Here is a 21275-nt window from a genome sequence, read left to right as displayed (position 1 = left end):
GCAAGCAGTAAGGCATTTTGGCATAATACTCGAGGTATAAAACTCGACGTTTAATACTTGATGTATGATTCCCGAGGAGATATTTACTGGTATAACACTCAAGAAGTAATACTCGAAGTTAAATTCTAGAGGTTTAATAATCAAAGTATAATAATCGAAGATATATATGTTGATATAATACTCGATTTATAATACTCGAAATATAGTACTCAGTGTATGATACTCGAGGTATATATATAAGGTGCGGTATTATATCAAATAATATTGAAGGTAATAAAAATGATGGGATAATAAAAATCAAAGGTAAGGTAGAGCATTCGAGGTATCATTCTCGAGGTATAATATTCGAGGTTAAATGCTCGAGGCACAATGTTAGAGGAGATATGTGTCGGTATAATACTTGAGGTATAAAGCTTGTGGAGAAAATAAAAATCAAAGGTAAAATATTCGAGGTATAATACTCTAAGTATTATATTCGAGATTAAACGCTCGAGGGCAATGTTAGATGAGATGTGTTTGGGTATAAAACCTGAGGTATAAAGCTCGTCGAGATTTTTAACATCGAAGGTATAATATTCGAAGTATAATACCTAAAGCATAATAGTTGAGGTAAAATACTCGAGGCACTAGTTTTGAGGAGATATATGTTTGTATATCATTTAAGGTATAAATACTGGAGTTATAATACTCGAAGGTAAGATGTTCGAGAAGACCATTTAACCTCCCTTTCTTGTTATAAATAAATGAAATAAAAATGGTTTACTTTGAAATGTAAGGAAATTCAAAGGCTCGTTGAACAGCCGATAAAAAGATGCCATTAATGCCATCTAACCCTTGATTTACGAGCCAACCCTTGATTATAGGCTTGATTAAAGCAACGACCAGATTCTAGGCTTATGCAGTGTTTTGTACACAGAACATGTATGGCTAATGTTTACGGGGAGCAACCAGTCAGAAATAAGATGCAAGACCTTCAACATTAAAAGTACATCTCCAATGATGTGACGCCAGCCTTCGGAAGGCACTGTATCAGACCAAAATAAACTGAGGCCAATGACCGCGGACCCTGAATAATCAAAAACATTCGAACAACATGCAACAGGGACCGCGAAAGCGGAGAGGGGCTGATGGGTCTATAGCCCCCCAATAGTTTCCGAAATATACCTAAAATCATACAAAAGTCGGCCTGTTCTTCAATTTTAGTATGTTTAGCCCCCCCAAACTGTTCCAGCCCTCCCAATCTGCAATATGCTTCTCGGTCCTTGAAATGCAATAGCCTTATATCTTATGACACTCTTTGCACTTTTCATATCTGCTTCTTCGAGTAGTTACAAGTTAAGTTAAATGGCTCCAAAATATAGTCAGCAGTTTTCATAAGCAAGCTATTACTGTTTACGATGCAACCAATGTTGTTATAGTTAAATAGTTAATGTTTATTAAAGTAGTTTATTTACTCATATGAATGTTTACAAGAAACAAAGCAGATTGCTGAAGCTATGTTTGCTCACACTTTGAATAAATATAAAAATATCAATTATAGTAACAAGTTCAATTGTGGTCAGGATTAACATGTTTTTGATTGGGATGCGAAAGTTTCAAACCACTACACGTTATAAATGCAGTGCTAAGGATATCAAACAAAGGAGTTGAATTGATTGATATACCAGAGAAGGCCTGTGACAATGGGACGATCGGAATTTACCAATGTTTACAAGCTGTATGACCAAATGTCTTGATTTGTGCTAAACAAAGTTAAAACATTCTGAAGCAAGCCATTGAGGAATATTTTGCTTTGTTTGCTTCTTAGAAAAGATGGAAACCGTGTCATGAACTGCATATTAATTTTACTTCATGTCATTGGCACAGACTTAGAGGGAGGGGGGCTTCGGGGTTTAAGTCCTTCAGACGAAAATTTTGGGGCCTGTGGGCTATCAGATTTTAGACTAATTTTTCATATTCTTGGTTTCATGCAATAAAAATCATCCCAAAAGTTTTATTCAATGTCAAACAATAACATTCAATGTAAATGAAAAATGCACAAGAAAATCGCCTCAGAACCCACAGCTAAGCTTCTTTCTACCCTCTGCAGCTGGAAGCCTCCATTACCAATTTCCATTAATTTTCAGCCCCCTTCCGGAGAAATTTTAAGTCTGCGTCTATGCTTTCTTCAGCTTTTATTAAAACCTTAATTTTAATGACAATCATCTATAAAACTTAAAATAGCGATAAAAGAACTATCAAAAATAACTGGAAGGGTGCAAACATGTTTTGTTACACATTTATATACTTTGGCTAAGTTGCAGGTTGGCAATGGGAGCCAATTTGATGGGGAGGGGGGTATGCTAGAGGTTTCACTAAAGATTCCGACAAAGTAGAAATTTTTTCAAAATTCTCAAACAAAGCTGATAATTTATTGAGCCTACGCGTTTTTTAAGAGAAGCAGATAAACTTTCCTGAAGCTGAAAGCTCTTATTTTTTGTAAACTTGAGGCTGGTGTTTTCATAGATATTTTTTCTTGAACATCGATTTTTTTACATCTCCCGACTATAAACTGTTTCTAAGACCACCACTATTATCTTTGCAAGAAATTTCTAGTATAACGGTCGATTTGCTGATAAAATCTGGTCTGTTTCGTTGAGAAACATTTTAAAAATGCGTCGTTTTTTCTTCTAACGCTTCACCCGAGGCTGGCCTTGGCCTTCAAGATGAATACAAATAAATATAAATTAAATAAAAAAAATAAATAAATATAAATATAAATGTATATAAATTATAAACTGATACTGATTATATTAAAATGTACGAAATCATAATAAAATATTTTTAAGGTAAATGATTTATCCATTGCTTTAGCTGTCATTTTATAGATGTCATATTATTGTTGTAATTAGGTCAGAATTTTAAAATAGGTTTATAAATATATAAAAAGTTATCCAAAAATATAATATTGTCATTGTTTTGCTGCTAAGTTTTAATTATCGTGTATGAGAATGTGTCGATCGTATTGGAGACTTCTTGATAATCAGCACTTATTTAGGGGCTATCATTGAAACACCAGAGCATGCGCTACAAGGGGGCAGGGGATATGACCTTCCCACTTTTTCGCCAGATAAAATATCTAAATCGACCAAAATAATTTTTTTAGATAAACCTTTAGATAGTAACAAATACATTGAACCAAATTCCAGAAGGAAAATAGCTTTGGCAAAATGTTTGCCACAATTGGGGCTAGTGGGGGTAAGAGGAATCATTCTTTACATTGCTAGCCCCTCCAGTTTAGGATCAGCGCTACGGACTATGATCTGTGAAATCAAACAAAAATCAAGTTTCCAGTCGTTGTAAACCAGGTTTCAGAAAACCGCAGTAGACAATAGCCATACTTAGTCCGGCTGTAAGCTAACCTACTCCCCTTCTAAGCCGGGCCAATGAAACACCACATCTACACTCATTTTTTTTATAAGAAACAAAGGTCGATGTTGAATACTCCAGTCTCTTAATGTTCTGGAAATTTCAATACTCATTGTTTCTTAGGAGTTTCTTAATTATGATTTGATATGAATGATGTTATGAAATGTTCGTGACCTTTTGTATCACATCAAGAGATTCGCTTCCGTTCCGATGCTGTAATTAGACGTGGAAAGTATATTTTTATCCCTTGTGTCTTAAGTTCTAGGCCAACAGGGCAATCATGTTCTTAGATTTTACAAAATTCGTTGTTCTCAGATTTATCCTGATTTAACAGTTTCTTAACTTTTTTGCTTCGAGTACTCGTTTCTTATAGCCAGTTTCTTATAAAAAAAGAGTGTATTCGAGCAACTAATTTGTCAATACTACCATACCATATTTATCTTGATTTGAACGACCCTTATCTAAATCGTTTCTCGTGATTGGGTGTTAAGTTATACAACATTCCAGATTACTCTCCGAAGTGACAGAATTATCAGAGCTCCAAAAATTTAAACTTATGGCCGTCTCTGATTTTAATTTGCCTCTTTGTTGCGCGGAACCACAAGACTTCAGGAACAGACCCGCCATCCCGTTATAAACCCGTTCATTATCCAAAATTCCTGGCCTGCTGCTCATAATATTTATTCATAGACAAAAGGAGGATGTATTTTATATGCAACAATATCATCAACTCAATCCCTTTATTGTGAAGAGAACAATTTAAAGTGCTGTGGAGCGAGTATTGTTAACAGCTTTCTTACGTTTTAATTCAATTTCTTGTATCAGATGAGGTGATGTTAAAAATATAACATTTGCCAGCCCATAAATAAACGGCCACTTACGACTTTAATTTTAGAAAATGATTTCAATCGATAGCCTGTTTTTAACTTTTCTTAATCCCATACTGGTTTGTACATAAAGGTGCAAAAAGGTTTCAAAAGTCATGATAATCTCTAACAGATGACTAATTCAATTAATTTGAACATCAAAGTAACAAATGGATGTGTGAAAGTGGTTACAATCGCAATAATAAAAACATTAAGAGTCTCACCTTGGAAGTTTGTGGCTCTTGGAACATGATTGGGGTTGTGGGACTTTGTGGGACTGGCGCAAATGCTGGTGCTAATTTTTGGGACAAATCCTGTGCAGAACGGGCTCTAATAGGTGTGAAATTGAACGAAACTTTACCATTGGACGCGTCAATTGCATCGCCGTTGCTAAGTCTGTGTTCATCCATTGTTTGAAGTTATAAAGTGTATTAATGACCAAATATCAGCGACTTAAGTGCCTGCAAGCATTAATCTGGATATTAGACGAATACGACAGGAATTGCACCAAATCCTCCTTTTAAAGTTGTCAGTTTCTCATTCTCTGCTGCAGATTTGCATGAAGAAAAGCTCGTAGCAATGACATAGCTTCTGAAACACAAGCGCAGCAAAAGTTGCCGACATTAGAACCAAACCACAAAGGCCTTTGATTTTAGTTCAGGTGGGCTGTGTTGGAATTTGCGGTTAACAATCCAGTTCTTTGTTTTGGGAACAAGTTGTCAGATCGTTGTGCACGAATCATGCTATTGGTTGGTCAACAGTGGTCCTTAATCTCAGTGTAGTGTTCTTTCCACTTAGACTGTGCAGCAAGGTGAATGTTCTTCATCGTCTGGGTAAACGATTCTCAAACGGGGGAAACTCCCATTCTTCTTTTACCTGAGGGTCACAAGTCGTCTGAAACGCTTTGTCTTGGGGATTCGACCCCTACGTGAGGTTATCCAAAACAGGAAATTCGTGCTTTATCTGTGCAATGGTCAGAAAATTGATACATGAATAAAGTACACGTGGCATAAAGGCAAGTTTTTCCAGTATCCTAAACGGCGTGGTCACAATATCACCTCCCGAAACTCCCCAATAAGATTACCCCGCTGGCCTCCCTAACATTCCCACTTGACTTACGCTACTGACACTATCCCACTCAAAGGAAATGTTAGACCAAAAACTCTAAGGGAACTTTGAAATTATAGTAAAACAAAATTGCAAAGTTTCCATGGTAATAAACTGGCTTTGAACAAATGGGGGTTAACCCCAGGAGATAAGCATGCATAGAATGAAGTGATGAGAATTAGGGAGCTAGGTGACATGCCCCCTATTAGCCAAGCAAGTCGAGAATGGAAAGTGATGTTATATTAAACCTCTCCTTTTCTGCCCCACTCTGAAAACTTAGCCAATTATGACAAAGTTTTTCTGCACCATTTCACCAGAGCAGTGTAAGCTACAAGGATTTGTAGGGATATAAAATATTAAGCCGCACCCAAATTAATTAATTACAGGAAGTGGATTTTGCTGAACAGGGAACGCCTATTTCACCAAAAAAGACACCCATCACAAATTTTGGCAACGTGAAAATAGATTTCAGAATTATAGAAACGCACCGCGAAGGATACTTTGTCAACAGGTTACCCTTCCCTAGACATTTTCATCCGATTTAAAAGAAATACAAAATCGATATTGCAATGTGCTGAGGATTGATGGACTCCATCACAAAACTGCAGTTACTTTTTTCAAAGAACTGCTTGATACCGTAATTATCGGCTTGTAAGTCGACCCTACATTTTTGGTTAAAAGTACCCGGTTTTTAGCAATACCCAGCGTATGAGCTGGCCCACAAACTTTCTCTCGATGCACGTTTTTGCTGCTCCAAGTCCAAAAATTATTCTAATCAATTTTAGTTTTAGCTGACAAAAATCCCGACACTCGCGAGAGAAAGAATTTTAATTTTGAAACCGCAGTTCACACTCTCCTATCAAAAGTAAATCCTTTCAAAAGAATATACTTTTCATAAAATTTTTGATATATTTACTGTAAGCTGCACTATTGAATATAAAGCAAGCTTTCTCATAAACATCATCATCGTATAAGTCGAGGTCGACATTCAAGTGTATTTTACCGACCTAGAAACTCGACTTGTACGCCGAGAAATATGGTGGTATGACAAGGAATGCGGAGGCAGGGGGCTGAGGGGGCTGTAGTCCTCCCGAAAGTTTCCATAATGTCATTAAAACAATACAAAAAGTCGCCCTGCTCTTAATTTTGCGTTTGCTTAGCCACCCAAAACGTTTTAGCCCCCCCTCAATCCGCAATATGCTCTTGTTTTAAATTTGCTTAGCCAACCAAAGCGTTTTTGCCCCCCCCCCCCTCCCTCAATCCGTAAGATGCTCTGCGGTGCTTGTGACATAATGATAACGTGAATATTTCCATTAATCAAACTGCTTCAAACGTTTATTCAATAATAGCGAAAATTTAGAAATGGGCCTAACAATTTTAAAGAGCAATTGATGCTTAAAGTACACAAATAACACGAGCAATCTCGTGTCACTTTCATTTTGTGGTTCCTTTTTCATACAAAAAGTGACGTAAATTCCTATGGAATTTCTAACGCTATCATCAGCTGAAAAACCACAGTTGCCTTTTTCAAGCTTGTGATGAAATGTCCAACCTTACTGTCCTGATGCACGAGATTTTTTAAATGCACGCGCAATAGAAAATTTACAAGGTCTGGGCCATTTGTTCCCCTAGTCTGAGTGCACCTGAAAGATACCAAAAGAATACGAAAAAACAGGTTTTATCAAAATATATGCACAGGTCGATAAAATTTTCTTTTTGGAAGTGATAATTGAAATCCTTTGAAGATTTGTCGTTTGGTGCTATAAATTCATTTGAAATATCCAACCCAGCAAAAATTTTTATTATAAGAACCAGTTAATTGAGGTTTAAGCTGATAATTCTTAAATTTTCTAAAATATTGAGACCGGATTGTTCCTAACTTGTTCCTAAAATATCAATCAGTTAATTAAAGAAATAGCGATATAAAACTTTATTTTTCCTGTGAAGAAGTTACATCCTTTATAAAAAATTCTATTTATGATAGAGTTTTTTTAATAGCCACGTTTTCGCAGGTAATGCCAATAATTTAAATGCGTATGTAAACAGACTTCGGTCAAAAATACTTTCGCGTACCTAAGCCACAGCTTGTTCTAATTTTTTTCTTGACTTCTGACCAATTATGAGGCTCATGTTCTTGCAAAATTGCTCTTATAAAAAAGCTTATTTAAAGTTGGTTTTGAAAAAGCAAACATTTTAATCCCACTTAAGCTTTTCGTCTGACACTCTTCAGGCTGCAAAACGTCAGAACATAGATCAAAAACTCTACGCTAGGAAATATATGTACCCAGTTGAGGATCGAAGTAGGCCAATCAGAAATGTGCACATGACAGTAAAGGTTGCTCAATCAGTGCCGCTTGCCTATTGAAAATATCACAAATTTTTTTCTCGAACGAATCGCACATTTATCTGCACAAAAAGACATTGTCTTATGACTGCACAAACAGATTTAAGAATATTTAAATATTTCAGCGAATTAACCATTAATCTTTCTAATAAAACCGGGCCCCTCCCAAAATTTTATCCCTGAAAAATGGATTAAATTTCTGACTTTCTTGTTTGACCCCTAACTGAGTTTGTCCTCTCTTAATAGAGTTCCTAAGTTGGACGTCATAAAAATATAATTTTAGAACTTTTGAATTTTGACCAATTAACCAAAAAGAACACCGTAAAATACTTCGCAATATGCAAAATCAGTTAAATATGTCAAAAATCGAGTGAGAGATGGCCAATGAAAGATTTAACGTTTGCTAACTGATTACTGTAAATTTGGATCTGTTCATAAACAAATGTTGTGAGGTTTGTTGGGAAAGTGGCCAGTATGACCATATCTCAGCCAATTCATTGCATATTTAACTTATTCTGCACATGTTGAGAGAGGATGCTCTTTCAGGATATGAGATCCAAAATCAAATTCCAAAAATATACTTTTGTGACGTCATCACTTTAGAATTCTATAACACTGAAAGCTTTAAAGAAAATTTAGAACTACTGTGAGTCCCACCCAAAAATTCGTTTTTGCAAATAAGCCCCCGGGGGCTTATTTGAGGAGGGGGCTTATGCAAGGTGAGGGGCTTATTTCAAGTTTAGTATTTTCCTCAAAGGTCGACATAAAAACAGCATATATTTCTCAATGAAATGAATTGAAAAATTACAATAAGTGTGACGATCTAACAAATATTATAATTTTTTATCATCACCAAAGTCGCTTTTTTGCTTTTTGGTCTCCAGTCAAAGGAAGTAATACTGTATAGCTATTGTCCTCTGGACATTCTTGAAATAAGATACAGTATTATTCTGCAATTATGCTTCCCTTATTCGAGGGAGGGGGGCTTACTTGCAAAAATGATTTTTAGGTGGGGGCTTATTCGAGAATTTAAGGTGGTCGCCTGATGATCGCATTAGTCGTGAAACTCTTCGGTTCTACACATTAGAGCTTGTATGGCATCGAGCATTTTGTGACAGACCGGTAAAAAGAAATAACCAATCAAAGATTGAGATTCTCTTAACTGTGATCCAATGCTGTCGTTGAAGTAGAGGAAGGGCAACTTTACTATCAATTTCATTTTGGGAAGATATTACTTCCGCGATTTAAAGCCTCCAGGGGCAGATTCATATCCAATCAGAAACCTCTAGCACACCCCCCCCCCTGGAATTTGATTGAAAGTGACCCAACGAAATCCATGAACAGCAGCATTAAGTTACGAGATTAAAATCGACCGAGCAGAGGAAGCCTTCACAGAATTTAAAGCCAGTATTTCTCATTAAAAATACATCAAGAATTCTGTTATTAATTTAGGGTCTCTACTGATGTTGTTGCTACAGCAAATGCTCCGCGAACTGTCTGATAAATACATGCTAAAACTTCGATAAATAAAGTAGCTTGATGAACATAACAAACTAAAGTTTGAATACACTTTAAGAAAGGTTAATAAACAGTATAAATATTACAAAGTTAGGTCCACCACAGTATCAGTGAGCGGAAATCTTTTAAAACAATTAAAAATATTGTACATATGACCGAATAGATATGAGAGAGTCTTAGGCATAATTCTACGAGGGTGATTTGCAATGGATATAATAGGTTATATTGCCAGATGGTTCTTTTGCTTTTGCAATACACAAGGGAAAGTTTACCTTTAGATGCAGCTCGTATAAGGGCCTGACTAAGGGGGTTGCCCCTCCGGCCATGATGATATTTCCTTCTTTCAAAAAATCAACTATTGTTCCCTTTTTTAAGATGAAAGGATTGACACTCAGCTGAGGTCGCCTAGAAAAGGCTACGGCTCGTAGAAAACATTAAAATCGCTCGAACTAAAAAACTGGAAACATAACAGCTTGGGGGTGGGAGATGCAGCCCCCTCCCCCCCCCTGCGAACAAAGTCAAAATTAACAGCACATAAGGAATAAAATTGAAATATTCGTGAAAATTTTTTGAAACACAATAAAGAAACATCCTCAATTTTTTGGCATATTCATAAGGGAAGAAAATATGTGGTACGCTAGATCTCCTTGTGCTTTGCGCTGCTTTGAAAAAAAAGCTTTTGAAGGTACGTATTCTGACGTTTCGCTGTGGTTGTTTTATAATCTAAAATCTGAAAATAAAAGTTTACTGATGAGCTCCTGTTTCTCTTACCTTAATAGTCCATACGCTAGGGTCGATCCTGTAGAATTTTTCTGTGCCCGAATTCACTTTTTTTAATCGTTACTTACATCATTATACAAGTCAGAAAAACGTGGGTGGACATCTGGGCGCTTGCTAACGAAACCTATCCATAACAGGTTTTGTGTGAGGTTTTCTGACCCTTTTCTTTTGAAATGGGTATCGGAATGAAGTGAATAAACGTTTCTACTGTTCAATCTAAAATTACCTATCTTTAAGATTATAAAATTATACTGCGCATGCGCAATTTTTATGCTACGCTTGTCAAAAACTTTACACTGATCAAAGATAATGAAACTCTTTGCGCATTCAAGAACAAGAATCTCGTTTACATCAATTGTTGCAGGTATAGTATACGTGAGGACAATCTTATTTAAAGAAATGTTCAACGCGACATTTCAAGTCCAAACAATCAACGAAACTGATAACAAATAACAAACAAGGTCTGTGTCAGGCAACCAAACACGACTTTTTCAAGCAAAATGCAAATAAATTTAATCGTGAGTTCAATGAATAAAATCTGACAGACCCTTGCATGCGTCTCCAATTGTTATGCTCCGACATTTACATGTTGTTATGTCTAATGGATCAGGGTTTGCAATAATTACTATTCTTGGTTGATTGCTTCATATCCACCTTGCTTGCATAATCATTTCATGTAAATGCATATAATGCAGCACAAATGCTGAACATCATTTCACCAATGAAACTTGCTGATTTACGTAGCAGGATGAATCCCTCCCATCACCGATTTCACCTAGAGCTCTGTAAGGCCATGTGCTTGAAGTGATGCCAGTAGTATAACATAACGAAAACAACGTTGTTGGAATTTGGAAGTACAACAGTTTCATGTTCAAGGGTCCTGCATTGCATGCGGCATGATTCGGCAGTCAACTTTTTCCTTATCAACCTGGAGCTGCTGTACTTTCTCAACTAGTCCCACTGTCAATGGAAAAAGAGTGTAGCCCAGTATTTCACGGAATATCATCGACCACTCTCTGGACATCAGGCTGAGAATTGCCTGTCCCTCTACTGATCATATCTTTGTAGAGTAATGAGTGGTGCTTCTGCTTGTGGCATTACATGCCCAGAATGACTTCATCTTTATTGGTATTTGTGTGCTGGTATTGGTTCAAAAAATCGAAATGATGTGTTTCTTGCCTGCCCCTTCTTTCAGAATCCTCGATTGAAAGCTGTTTGTACTGGTCAAAAATGCAATAAATTCTTTTTGGGCTAATAGAGCTTTAAATGAGGATTTTGCAATGAAGTCAAATGAATTCCTGCAATATCCACAAAATCGGATATTTCGTTTGTTTTCATTTTTCTGGTGATTGACATAAAGTCAACACTGAATGCGGTATATGTTGAGCTGTTTTGCAGAGAGAGTTTAGTTCAATATCTAGGAAGAATTTTTCCAAGATCTTGAAAATAATCGCTCTTGATCAAGCACATGGCTTTACAGAGCTCTGGATGAAACTTGATTTGTAAACGCACACGATTCATCTCGCCACTAATTGGAAATGATTTTACAAGGAAGGTGGAAATGAAACAACCAGCCATGGACAGCAGTCCCGAACAATACCGCGATGGGTTACATGTTATTGTATACCCTGACAGGTTAAAGCTGCATATTGCAAAAGCTGTTAAGTTCTTGGTACAGGTGTTGATGAGAGGGACACAAGACTAAAAATGATGAAACAGGTATGAGCTAGTAAAAGCATTGTAACAGTTGCAGTTCGCAAGACCTCCCACTACCATAACATGCAGTAAAACTAAAGGGTGTTTTAAGCAGCCAGTATCATGCCATTCCCATGTCTAGATTAGAACCAGTTTTAGAAGAATTCACAATCTATTGCAACTGCATAAATGTGCACCTACCAGGTGCATGCCGCCAGAATAAACTACCTAAAACCGTCAGGTTTTATTCATTAAACTCTACGATCAAAGTTGATTGTTTGCTATTTGTTTGGAACAGTCGTGTTTAGTTGCCTGATACAGGCCATGTTTGTTTTATTTTATCAGTTTCGTTGATTGTTTGGACTTGAAATGTCGCGTTAAACATTTCTTTAAATAAGATTGTCCTCACGTGTACTATACCTGCAACAATTGATGTAAACGAGATTCTTATTCTTGAATGCACAAAGAGTTTCATTATCTTTGATCAGTGTAAAGTTTTTGATTAACGTAACATAAAACTTTGCGCATGCGTAGTATAAGTTTATAATCTTAACGATAGGCAATTTTAGATTTAACATTAGAAACGTTTATTCACTTCATTTTGATGACCACTTCCAAAGAAAAAGGTCAGAAAACCTCGCACAAAACCTGTTATGATTACTATTGTTATGATTTCGCTAACCGGTTTTGTTAGCGAAAAAGACCTACCACGCACCCAGATGTCCACCCTCGTTTTTCTGTCTTGCATAATGATGAAGTTAACGATTGTGAAGAGCGAATTCAGGCACAAAAAGTTTCTACGGGATTGACCCCAGCGTATGGATTATAAGGTGATTCTTGCAAAAAGCAATGGGGCTGAAGAATTAAACTTGGAAAAAAATGGGGTTTCACATCTTCCCTGATATACCCCCAATCAGACACGCCAATTAGGCCATGTTTCAGCAATAATATTCTGGAAACAAGCCTCATCGATCATACTTTTCTTTATTCTACATTATATTAAAAATGAAACTAAATACAGCAGTAAAGTGGTATTTTCTAACACAATATGTCAAAATGCTAAACAGATGCAAAAAGCTCTTGGGAACACTTCGAAATGACTGGTGTGTCCCATGAGAAAGAGCATTGTTTTGGGTAGATACTCAAAAAAAACTCTATAATTACATTCACAACAAAGTTATTTGCAAAAAACAGTCATGATTCCAGGGGTTTCCTTGCAATAATCAAAAGACCGATTCGCTCGAAAACTTTTGACTGTTTTTGATAACATCAAACAGTTTTAACTGGTTCCTGTTTGACATTGGTGCCTTGACCCAGTTTCGACTTGGCACACCTTAAACTACTACCAAGTTAAAGACCATTTAATTATAATATATCAGAAACTATCAACTGATAGTATTAAGTTTACCTACTGCATCCTTCAGATCTTGAACAACCAAATCAATATCATTTTCAGTTGTCTCTCTACCAATGCTCAATCTTAGGGCATTTTTTGCAATTTCTTCTGGTATTCCACAGGCAGTGAGAATATGAGATGGTTTGTCTCCATTGTTTGAATGGCAAGCAGCTCCAACGCTGGCCTGTAGGTATTTTGCAGCTGCTAATACCTTTCTTCCTTGCAAATTTTTTCCAAGAATTGAAACATTACATGTGTTTGGTAAGCGCCTGGAACACTTGAATCTGTTGTTGATATTGATACATCCCCTGAATTCGATTTCCAACTGGTTTTCAAGATAGTCTCTGGCCTAGAAAAAAAACAGAGGCCAAAAATGACAACATAATGCTAATACTAAATTTGTAATAAATTCAATGCTTCACACCAAATGAACCAAGGATGTTGGCAGATAGAACAGGCTGCTCTAGGAACACCAGATAATCCTTCCTTGTGTCAGTTGCAAGGGCTGCCATAGAAACTAAAGGCAGTAGTGGACCAACAAGTTTTTCTTTAGAAATCATGACTTTGGAAACTGGAAAAATCATGCAGTAAATGTTATATGGTAAGAGTCTTGATGCTAGTGTTTGGCTACATTCCCTTTCTTGAACAACTTAGAGAGGGGACTTGGTAAAGAGGGGGCTTAAAACAGGGGCCCATAGAGATCTTTCGTTAGGATGATGGTAAAACGTCTGATAAAAACATCTGTACCATATTATAAAATATCAAAATTCTAACATAGCCAAAAAAATTATTTGAAAATATTTACGCTAATGCTTGTTAACTTCTTTAGAAAGAAGATGCTATGGCTGTTGTCATTTTCCGCACCTAGCTAACTTACAACCTGAATTTCAATCTGTAGACTGTTACAGTGTCAAAAAAAATTACAATGATTTTGAAAAACCATTATAGCTTCACAAAATGATACTCATGGATTTTTACCTTTTGCATGTGATTCATGTAGCTGTCTAAGTTTTCTGTCACCAATCTGCAAGCCTCACCTAGGCCAGCAATCATTCCAGTGTTCTCTGTACCTGGTCTATAATTTCTTTCCTGTCCACCACCATAAAAAATTGGAAACAGGGGTGATGAGTTTTCAGTTCCAAGTTTATGAACAAAAAGAGCACCTGTCAAAAAAAGAGAAAATAATCATTAGAAAATAACTTGATACTTATAAAAATCGCCATGTCTCATAAAATAATAATTTTACTCTACATGTCATAAATTTACATAGACTTTTGTGCCAAAAAATTTGAAGATACCAAAGTACTCTGGCGCCAAACAAAATGTACTTGTTTCTGGTTTTCTGTGTTATTATCAAACATAAATAGAATTAAAATTACATAGCTCCAAAAGACTAATTAAACATTATAAATACAGAGTCAATATATAAACAAAAGGTAAATTCTTGAAATAGTTGCCAAAAACATGAAATACAACATGATGATTTTATTGGCAGAACAAACAAAGCATTTGATATTTTGAATTGTATGTCAAAATACAAGGGAAGTCCTGCCCAACAATTTTTCATAAAAAATTTCCCATCCCTCTGTCTCTAGGGCTCTGCACATTATGATTTCTTCTCATCGGCCATTACGTTTTCAGATCAGTCAGGGATCACATTTGTGGATTGCAATATAAATAATTCAATTAAGAAAACATTCCAAAGCTAAACTGTAACAGTTATGATTCTGATGTGTATCTAAAAGCCACAAAAACTAATGACTTATGAAATCAATTCATACTATTTGCTTTTTCAGGAAAAATTTGTTTTCTTACCTATTCTTGGTCCATAGAATTTATGTCCAACAATTGTCAAATAATCAACATTGAGCAAAGAAGAATCAACAGGTATCTTTCCAATGGCTTGTGCAGCATCAGTGTGAAGGTAAACTCGAGGAAGATTGTCTTTTTGTCTTGATATGTTCTTTATTCTCACAGATTCAGATATTTTTTCTATTGGCTGAAGGCAAAAAGAGTTAAACTGTTGGGATGAACATACAGCAATGTGAATTATATCACTGGATTCCAACCCCCTGACTTGTGACAGAATATTTCTTACTATATAACCACAATTTTCAATACTTTTGACTATATGAACTCTGTTGCTTAGACTATAACTCAGTTGTTGAACAAGTAACCCTTTAGCTGTGTCACTTGAAAGTAAAATACTATAGATCTCAATGCTTGTGGCAAGGTCAATGGTGAATTTTTAAAACAGCAAGCATCCAAGTGATCTGATTGACACTATTATGCACAGCTGTGGGGCAATAAAACAATATTTTTAGTTAAAATAATAGAAACAAGGAACCATTCTTTCATAGTTTTTAATAATTTTTCATGAATTAGTCACGGAATTGAACATATTGTGCAACAATATAACACATCAAGGTGGCAAAACTAACCTGAATGACACCAGTTTCATTGTTTGCAAACATGATTGAAACTAACACTGTGTTCTGTTTAATTGCAAGCATGACATCCTCGACATTCACTTGACCTGTTTTCTTCGAAACTGGCACTTCTGTGAGCTCAATTTCTCCCGCCTTCTCCCACGACATCAACGCAAGAATAACCGAGTCGTGCTCAATATTGGAGGTAATAACATGCGGACGTTCACAAGTCATATTCTGCGCTTGACTTTCAGCAGATAACCTCTTAAAGTTTCTAATTACAGAATGAAAAACCATATTATTTGCTTCAGTACCTCCAGAGGTAAACACTATTTCAGTAGCAAATCCGCCAATCATCCTTGCAACGTGGCTCCTCGACTCATCGATTATTTCTTTGGCCATCCTTCCTTCTTTGTAAGAGCTGCTCGGATTGCCCCAGGCATATTTCAAAGTTGCGTATATTGCATCCAGAACTGATGGTGCCAAAGGGGTCGTCGCGTTAAAGTCTAGATAAATACTCTTGGAATTCAGATCAGCATGCGCTCTAAACGGGACTGCACCATTTCCTATCGCTCTGGTTTTAGCTCCAGTTTCGGTATTGTTGCAATTAGAATCAGCCCTTCGTCTCATTTCGATAATCAATATTTTTTTATTGCGGTTAGTTTTAAGTCAAACCCCCTTTTACTTAAAAAAGGGGTAGAAACCACAGAACAACGTGGTAAACAACATAAAACTTGTAAACATGCAGCTGCAACAACAACAGAAGCAACAGTGACAACAACAACATACATTCTACTTATCTGCTCCTCCGCCACAGCAGTTCATTTGAAGCGATCATCATGGTGTTTTCAGCAATACCAGATTGGGTCAATAAGAAAAAAATAATAAAAAATAATAAAAAATAAAAATATTAAAGCTACTGTGTACCAATATGTAATAAATTGCTCGATGCTATATAGGCAGTTGCCTGATGAACGCATAAAGCGTAAAAACTCGGAGTAGCAACTAGGAACCGTCCTGTTATAAAGCACAAAATAAAGTAAAGAAATATGGAACCATTTTAGGGATCATGTCAAGGGAGGGACAGGACCATCTCCCGCAGACTTTCCATAAAGATATATGCTGAGAAAAACCTATTTGGGATGGCCCCCTCGTTTTCAAGCCATGTGTCTCATAAGTAGGACTCATAATCCAGGAAAACCATTGTTTGAACATTTGAACACAAGACCAGCAAAAGATCAAAATGGAACTTTTCTTCCTCAAAAAGGGTATATAAAAACATGAGAGTTGCCCAATGAAAAAGGGGCTAAAAATCGACCTAAAATACGATAGAAAAACAGGACCAACAAATCATTCACCTCGTCCAACTCGCTCTTGTCAAAGGTGGTCTTGTTTTGACAACAGAGCCTGTTCAACGGACAAACGGGCTGCAAAAGTGAAGTTAAGTCGAGGCAGTGTGACCAGATATCTCAATTTTGGAATTATGCCAAATTTGTCATAAAATAATGCTAGATTTGCAAAAATTATGATAAATTTCAAATCAAGGCAACCCTGCTTGTAAAAGAGGCTAGAGGATGCTCAGAATAACAAAAGTGACCAAAGTTTCCATTTGGCCTTTTTGACCCCGAATCTAAAACACAGTGTACTCAAAATTGCCATCTTTTCTACACAAAATGGCAATTTAGATTAATGGTTTTGACATCCAAATTTCTTAACCCCTTGGCCGTCATAAATTGATTTGGCCGAAGAAGCAAAAGTTGGCAGAATTCTGGCAGCATGTTGCAAAAAATCACAAAAAATGCAAAGGAAAATAAATTTTTTACATAGAGGATATTCAAATTTGTTTTAAAATGATTTCTAAACTGCAAATAAAGAAACATGAAACAACGTAAAAGATAACAGACAATGTAAGATAAAAGTAAATGAAAGCTTTGTAACCTACAAAGCAAATTTTGATTACACTATCACTCCCCGCAATTGTAAAAAATTTAGCTTTTTTGTGTACTGAATTTAGCTGACTGAATTTGGCTGCCAACCATAAAATATTTGGCTGCCAACCGTTCCAAACACCTGGCTAAACCCTGAAAGTGGAAAGTCACACATTCTTGTGTAAAGTGTTTCCATTTGGTGGTGATAGACAACAGATCAATGGAAACAGCGATTTTTTAAAAACTATCAAAATTATGCCAGAGTTAAGCTAGATTCCAAATTATGCTAGATTTTATGCTAAATGACGATTTTTGGTCAATTTTATGCTGAAAGCATTATATTATGCTAGATCTGGTCACACTGAGTCGAGGGGTTTTGAACTCTACCATTTTATCTCTCTTAAACTTAAACATAAGCTTGCAAAAGATTGATTCTTGATAAAAAACAATCTTCTTCTTGTACGGTATCCTTCCTAGTCTGCGTGGAGACATCGAAATTGAGTTCCCCTGTTAGCGGGACTTTAGAAGATATAATTGTTCAAGGAAAGAGCACTATTGTTACCGGTGGCTTATACAATTCTTTATGTAGACGACTTTATTTCCAGAAACCACATTCGTGCAGGTTTCATGAAACGTGCAAGTAATTAATTGATATATTTGTTTAGGGGTCTCTCTTTCAGAATTACTTTTCAGTCAAAGCTTACACACTCAGATAACAAATTAACCGAAAACTACCAGACCTACTATACATGAATCAGATCGGAGAAACACAATTTCGAAACAACACAGTTCACAAGTACATTACTATCGACCTGTTGCAACTTAAAGTCATTATAACACAGATCGAAAAAATATTTGTGCTTAAACCTTTTGGCAAATTTAAATCTACCAAGTTATCGGATTGATTCCCCCCTCCCTCCATATATAAGGTGCGAGGTGACCCCTAGGACTTAAAAACAGATACCCTTTCGGGTTTGTTTGAAGTCGTATTGGTATCCTATCTTATAGACCACAGAGGGAGTGAAGCATATTTCTACGGCTAGAAAGTTTTGAACTTAAAGTTTATTATTAGAGAAATGTCCTTTCATATCAATGCTGTTCTGAAATGTACAAAGAAATACGGTAAAATGACAATGAAAAGGAAAGGAACAATCACAGTTAGAAATAATATACATAATTTCAAATGCAGCCATATCTGTAAAATTCCCCAACTTGTAATGCACATGATGCTAAAGTGGCAAAGTTATCTGATAATGCCAAATTGGAACGAATATTATGCGGAGGAAAACCCTTCCTTGCCTTTCAGCTTTCCATGAACTTTTCTAAGCGTTCATTTATCCGCAATCACAGTTAGATGAATTAAAAAAAACAGTGTTTTCTACTTTCTCAGAGTTTTTCATTCTATAAGTTGATATATTTGTATAATTTCATTACTGTTGTAGCTAATATCAACTTTTACTTTAATATTAAGTAACAAAAAAGCTACGAACTTTAATCCTATGCATAATCACCCGTTTTTGTATTATATCTGTCCTGGTTTAAACAACATAGGGAAAGCCAAAAAAGCAATGCTCTGCTCTTCCCCACCACGGAAAACTTGCATGTGATAAAGATTGCGTCAGTACATAGAAAATGAGGTAACTCTAGGTCAACTGCAATATTGATGGCGTTTCAATCAAATTTTGTAACATTTACGTTCTGACAAATTTGATGAGGACATCAACTGTCACGTGAGCTTCTCTCTACAGGCAGCTCCTCCCACAATCCTTTGTAGCACAATAGTTTTCTCCGATAATTAATCACCATAACACTTTTAGCCCTCTTGTCAAATGAATATGTCATCCCGCTCGGGTTCTTCAAGAATCATCAGAAACGAGCGTTCTTAATAAGAAACACTTGTAACTGTTGTGCTTGTCAATCGTTCCTTGAGAAATCTTTTTGCTTCTTTGTTTCTGTACAAAAGCATCGCAGCATTAATGATGCCGAAAGAATACCCCGGAGCGAATGATAAGTAATACAAAAATCGAATTGTCTGTGGTGCTGGTGTTTTCTTCACAAACGAGTACCAACCAGTCACGAAGTCAAGAATAACAAATGGGACGAGACACAAAGCATACGATATCAGAAGCAGGAAGATCGTCTTGGTGAAGTTCTTATAATATCTGACTTCTCCCTGTTGATTTGTGGTATTGAGATGCGATGTTCGTGCCCCACCGATGCTCTGTTTGCCATCATAATTGGCAGCAACATGCACCTTAACCCCCCAGAATAGCCGTATATAAACAAAGTACACTGTCAGTCCCAAAATGACGTTGAATGCCATCATTGTGTAGTTTGGGATCTTTGATTTTGTGGAATTAAAGAAGTATGTAGTGACCAGACCATGTCCTACTGATGCAATGAGAGCAATTACAACAAGAACGATTGATCCGATTGGAGAGAGCAAATACTCAACTGATAGTGAGGTACGAAATCTTAAAGAGGGGTTGGTCTTGAAGTACCTCTGTATTGCGATAATCATGAATAGATATCCAGAGAAGTGAACATTCATTTGAGTGATGAACATCGTCATCAGCTCAAACCAACACTGCCTTTTGTGAGAGTAGGTTGCAAACAATATCGCTTGTAGAGGAATTGAAACGGCCCCGGTGAATAGATCAGATAGCGACAACAAGATAATGAACCTGTTGGCTGTCGACCTGTATTGCCTCGTTTTGATCAGCGCCATAATCAAGGCTCCATTTAAGATGACGAGAAAAGGGATCTCCAAGCTGAAGCAAATTGAAATAATAGTCGTCTGTGCTTTCGTGAGGATTAATCGTCCAATAAATGCGCTATAGCAAAATGGGGTTCCACTCATTTTGCAGCAGAACTAATTCAAAGTTTATCTCTTGTATATGCAAGTCTCTTGGTGAGTTAGCGTAAGCAAACAACGTCACATCTCATGCTTATCTACTTCAATGCCACTAAATATATATAACCCATATATATATTCTTTTTACACAGCTGCATTGCACCTTTTTCGGAAATCATGTGTGACTCCCTCTCATACGCGCATTCGATGACACGTCACTACAAAAAAGGCGCGAAACCCACCAGTCCATATCTACGTCATCAACCAGTTTATCTGTACTTTATCAACATCGTTACGCATTTCCAATTGTCAGTTGCTGTGAATTTCTCAACATTATGAAATTCAAATGCCGATATTTGCTGTAATAAAACGCACTACATTGACTTTTGCTTTTAATGAACTGAATTCATATCAATTTAAATTCATAATGATTCGTGCATCTCCTTTTGGAAGATGTAGGCTGGTGGGTATTAAGCGATAAGATGCACATGCATAAGCACCCATAATGTCAATATGAATACCTCCGCTATAGGTTTGCAACTATCTCCAGTGGCATAGCTTGATCTTCCTTTAGTATTTTAGAAAGCTTCGTAGTGCTAGTAGCATACTTGCTATAGGTTAATCAAGCTTGCTGTTACATTTTCATTAGTATAATCGCTGCCATAAAGGAAGAATGTAAGATGTTTGCTGTTGCTAGTTCTGAAGGTGTTTCTGCCTCTTTGAACTTACGCCATGTAAGCTTTATTTTGAAAAGGCATAACAAACACAAACGGAGAAAACCTCTTGAGGTTGGACGATCAAACAGAATGATACTATGCAAAACACTTTTTATCACAAAATGGCGCATAGAACAACATGGGAATCCCCTGGCAATACCCCAGCTAGAAATCAAATCAACTTCATCCTTGTAAAAAAGAAGGCTCGACAACTGCCAATCTTATAATGGCATA

General features: G+C 36.4%; 2 protein-coding genes across 9 annotated transcripts in view; both read right to left on the bottom strand.

The window, feature by feature from the left end:
* LOC135690589 (septin-7) overlaps positions 1-4979 on the bottom strand; it is a 29842-nt gene extending 24863 nt beyond the window's left edge. For 3 of the 7 annotated variants that reach the window (XR_010516655.2, XR_010516656.2, XM_065208181.2), the window contains exon 1: positions 4499-4979. Coding sequence is in view for 5 of the 7 variants with exons in the window: in XM_065208181.2 (XP_065064253.1) it covers positions 4499-4684 (186 nt within the window). In the remaining 2 variants the exon portion in view is untranslated. The remainder of the gene's footprint in view (positions 1-4498) is intronic. The other 4 variants (XM_065208182.2, XM_065208183.2, XM_065208184.2 and 1 more) reach the window with 4 other exon arrangements.
* Positions 4980-8186: 3207 nt separating this feature from the next.
* LOC135690868 (selenocysteine lyase) lies at positions 8187-20708 on the bottom strand. Of its 2 annotated transcripts, none has more exons than XM_065208553.2 (5): positions 15556-20708; positions 14930-15113; positions 14093-14277; positions 13131-13463; positions 8187-9648 (listed from the first exon to the last, which is right to left on the bottom strand). In XM_065208553.2, the coding sequence occupies exons 1-5, from the start codon at positions 16171-16173 to the stop codon at positions 9595-9597; spliced, it is 1374 nt and encodes a 457-aa protein (XP_065064625.2). In that variant the 5' UTR covers positions 16174-20708; the 3' UTR covers positions 8187-9594. The 2 variants fall into 2 exon arrangements, with proteins under 2 accessions (XP_065064625.2, XP_065064626.2); XM_065208554.2 differs by having other exon boundaries at positions 13127-13463; positions 15556-20706.
* Between the last annotated feature and the right edge of the window lie 567 nt (positions 20709-21275).

This window comes from Rhopilema esculentum, chromosome 4 (assembly GCF_057945365.1).
Source record: "Rhopilema esculentum isolate cy_ngs chromosome 4, ASM5794536v1, whole genome shotgun sequence".
NCBI classification, from domain to species: Eukaryota; Metazoa; Cnidaria; class Scyphozoa; order Rhizostomeae; family Rhizostomatidae; genus Rhopilema; species Rhopilema esculentum.
The sequence above is the reverse complement of the archived record's forward strand: the minus strand, read 5'-3'. Positions and strand labels throughout refer to the sequence as shown.

Excerpts from the sequence above, each read along its gene's own strand:
- LOC135690868 (XM_065208553.2), bottom strand. The coding sequence starts at position 16,173 with ATGAGACGAAGGGCTGATTCTAATTGCAACAATACCGAAACTGGAGCT. Across the intron at positions 14,278-14,929 it reads ATTCTATGGACCAAGAATAG|GTGCTCTTTTTGTTCATAAA; the intron begins GTAAGAAAACAA and ends TTTTTTTGACAG. Across the intron at positions 13,464-14,092 it reads ACATGAATCACATGCAAAAG|GCCAGAGACTATCTTGAAAA; the intron begins GTAAAAATCCAT and ends TTTTTTTTCTAG.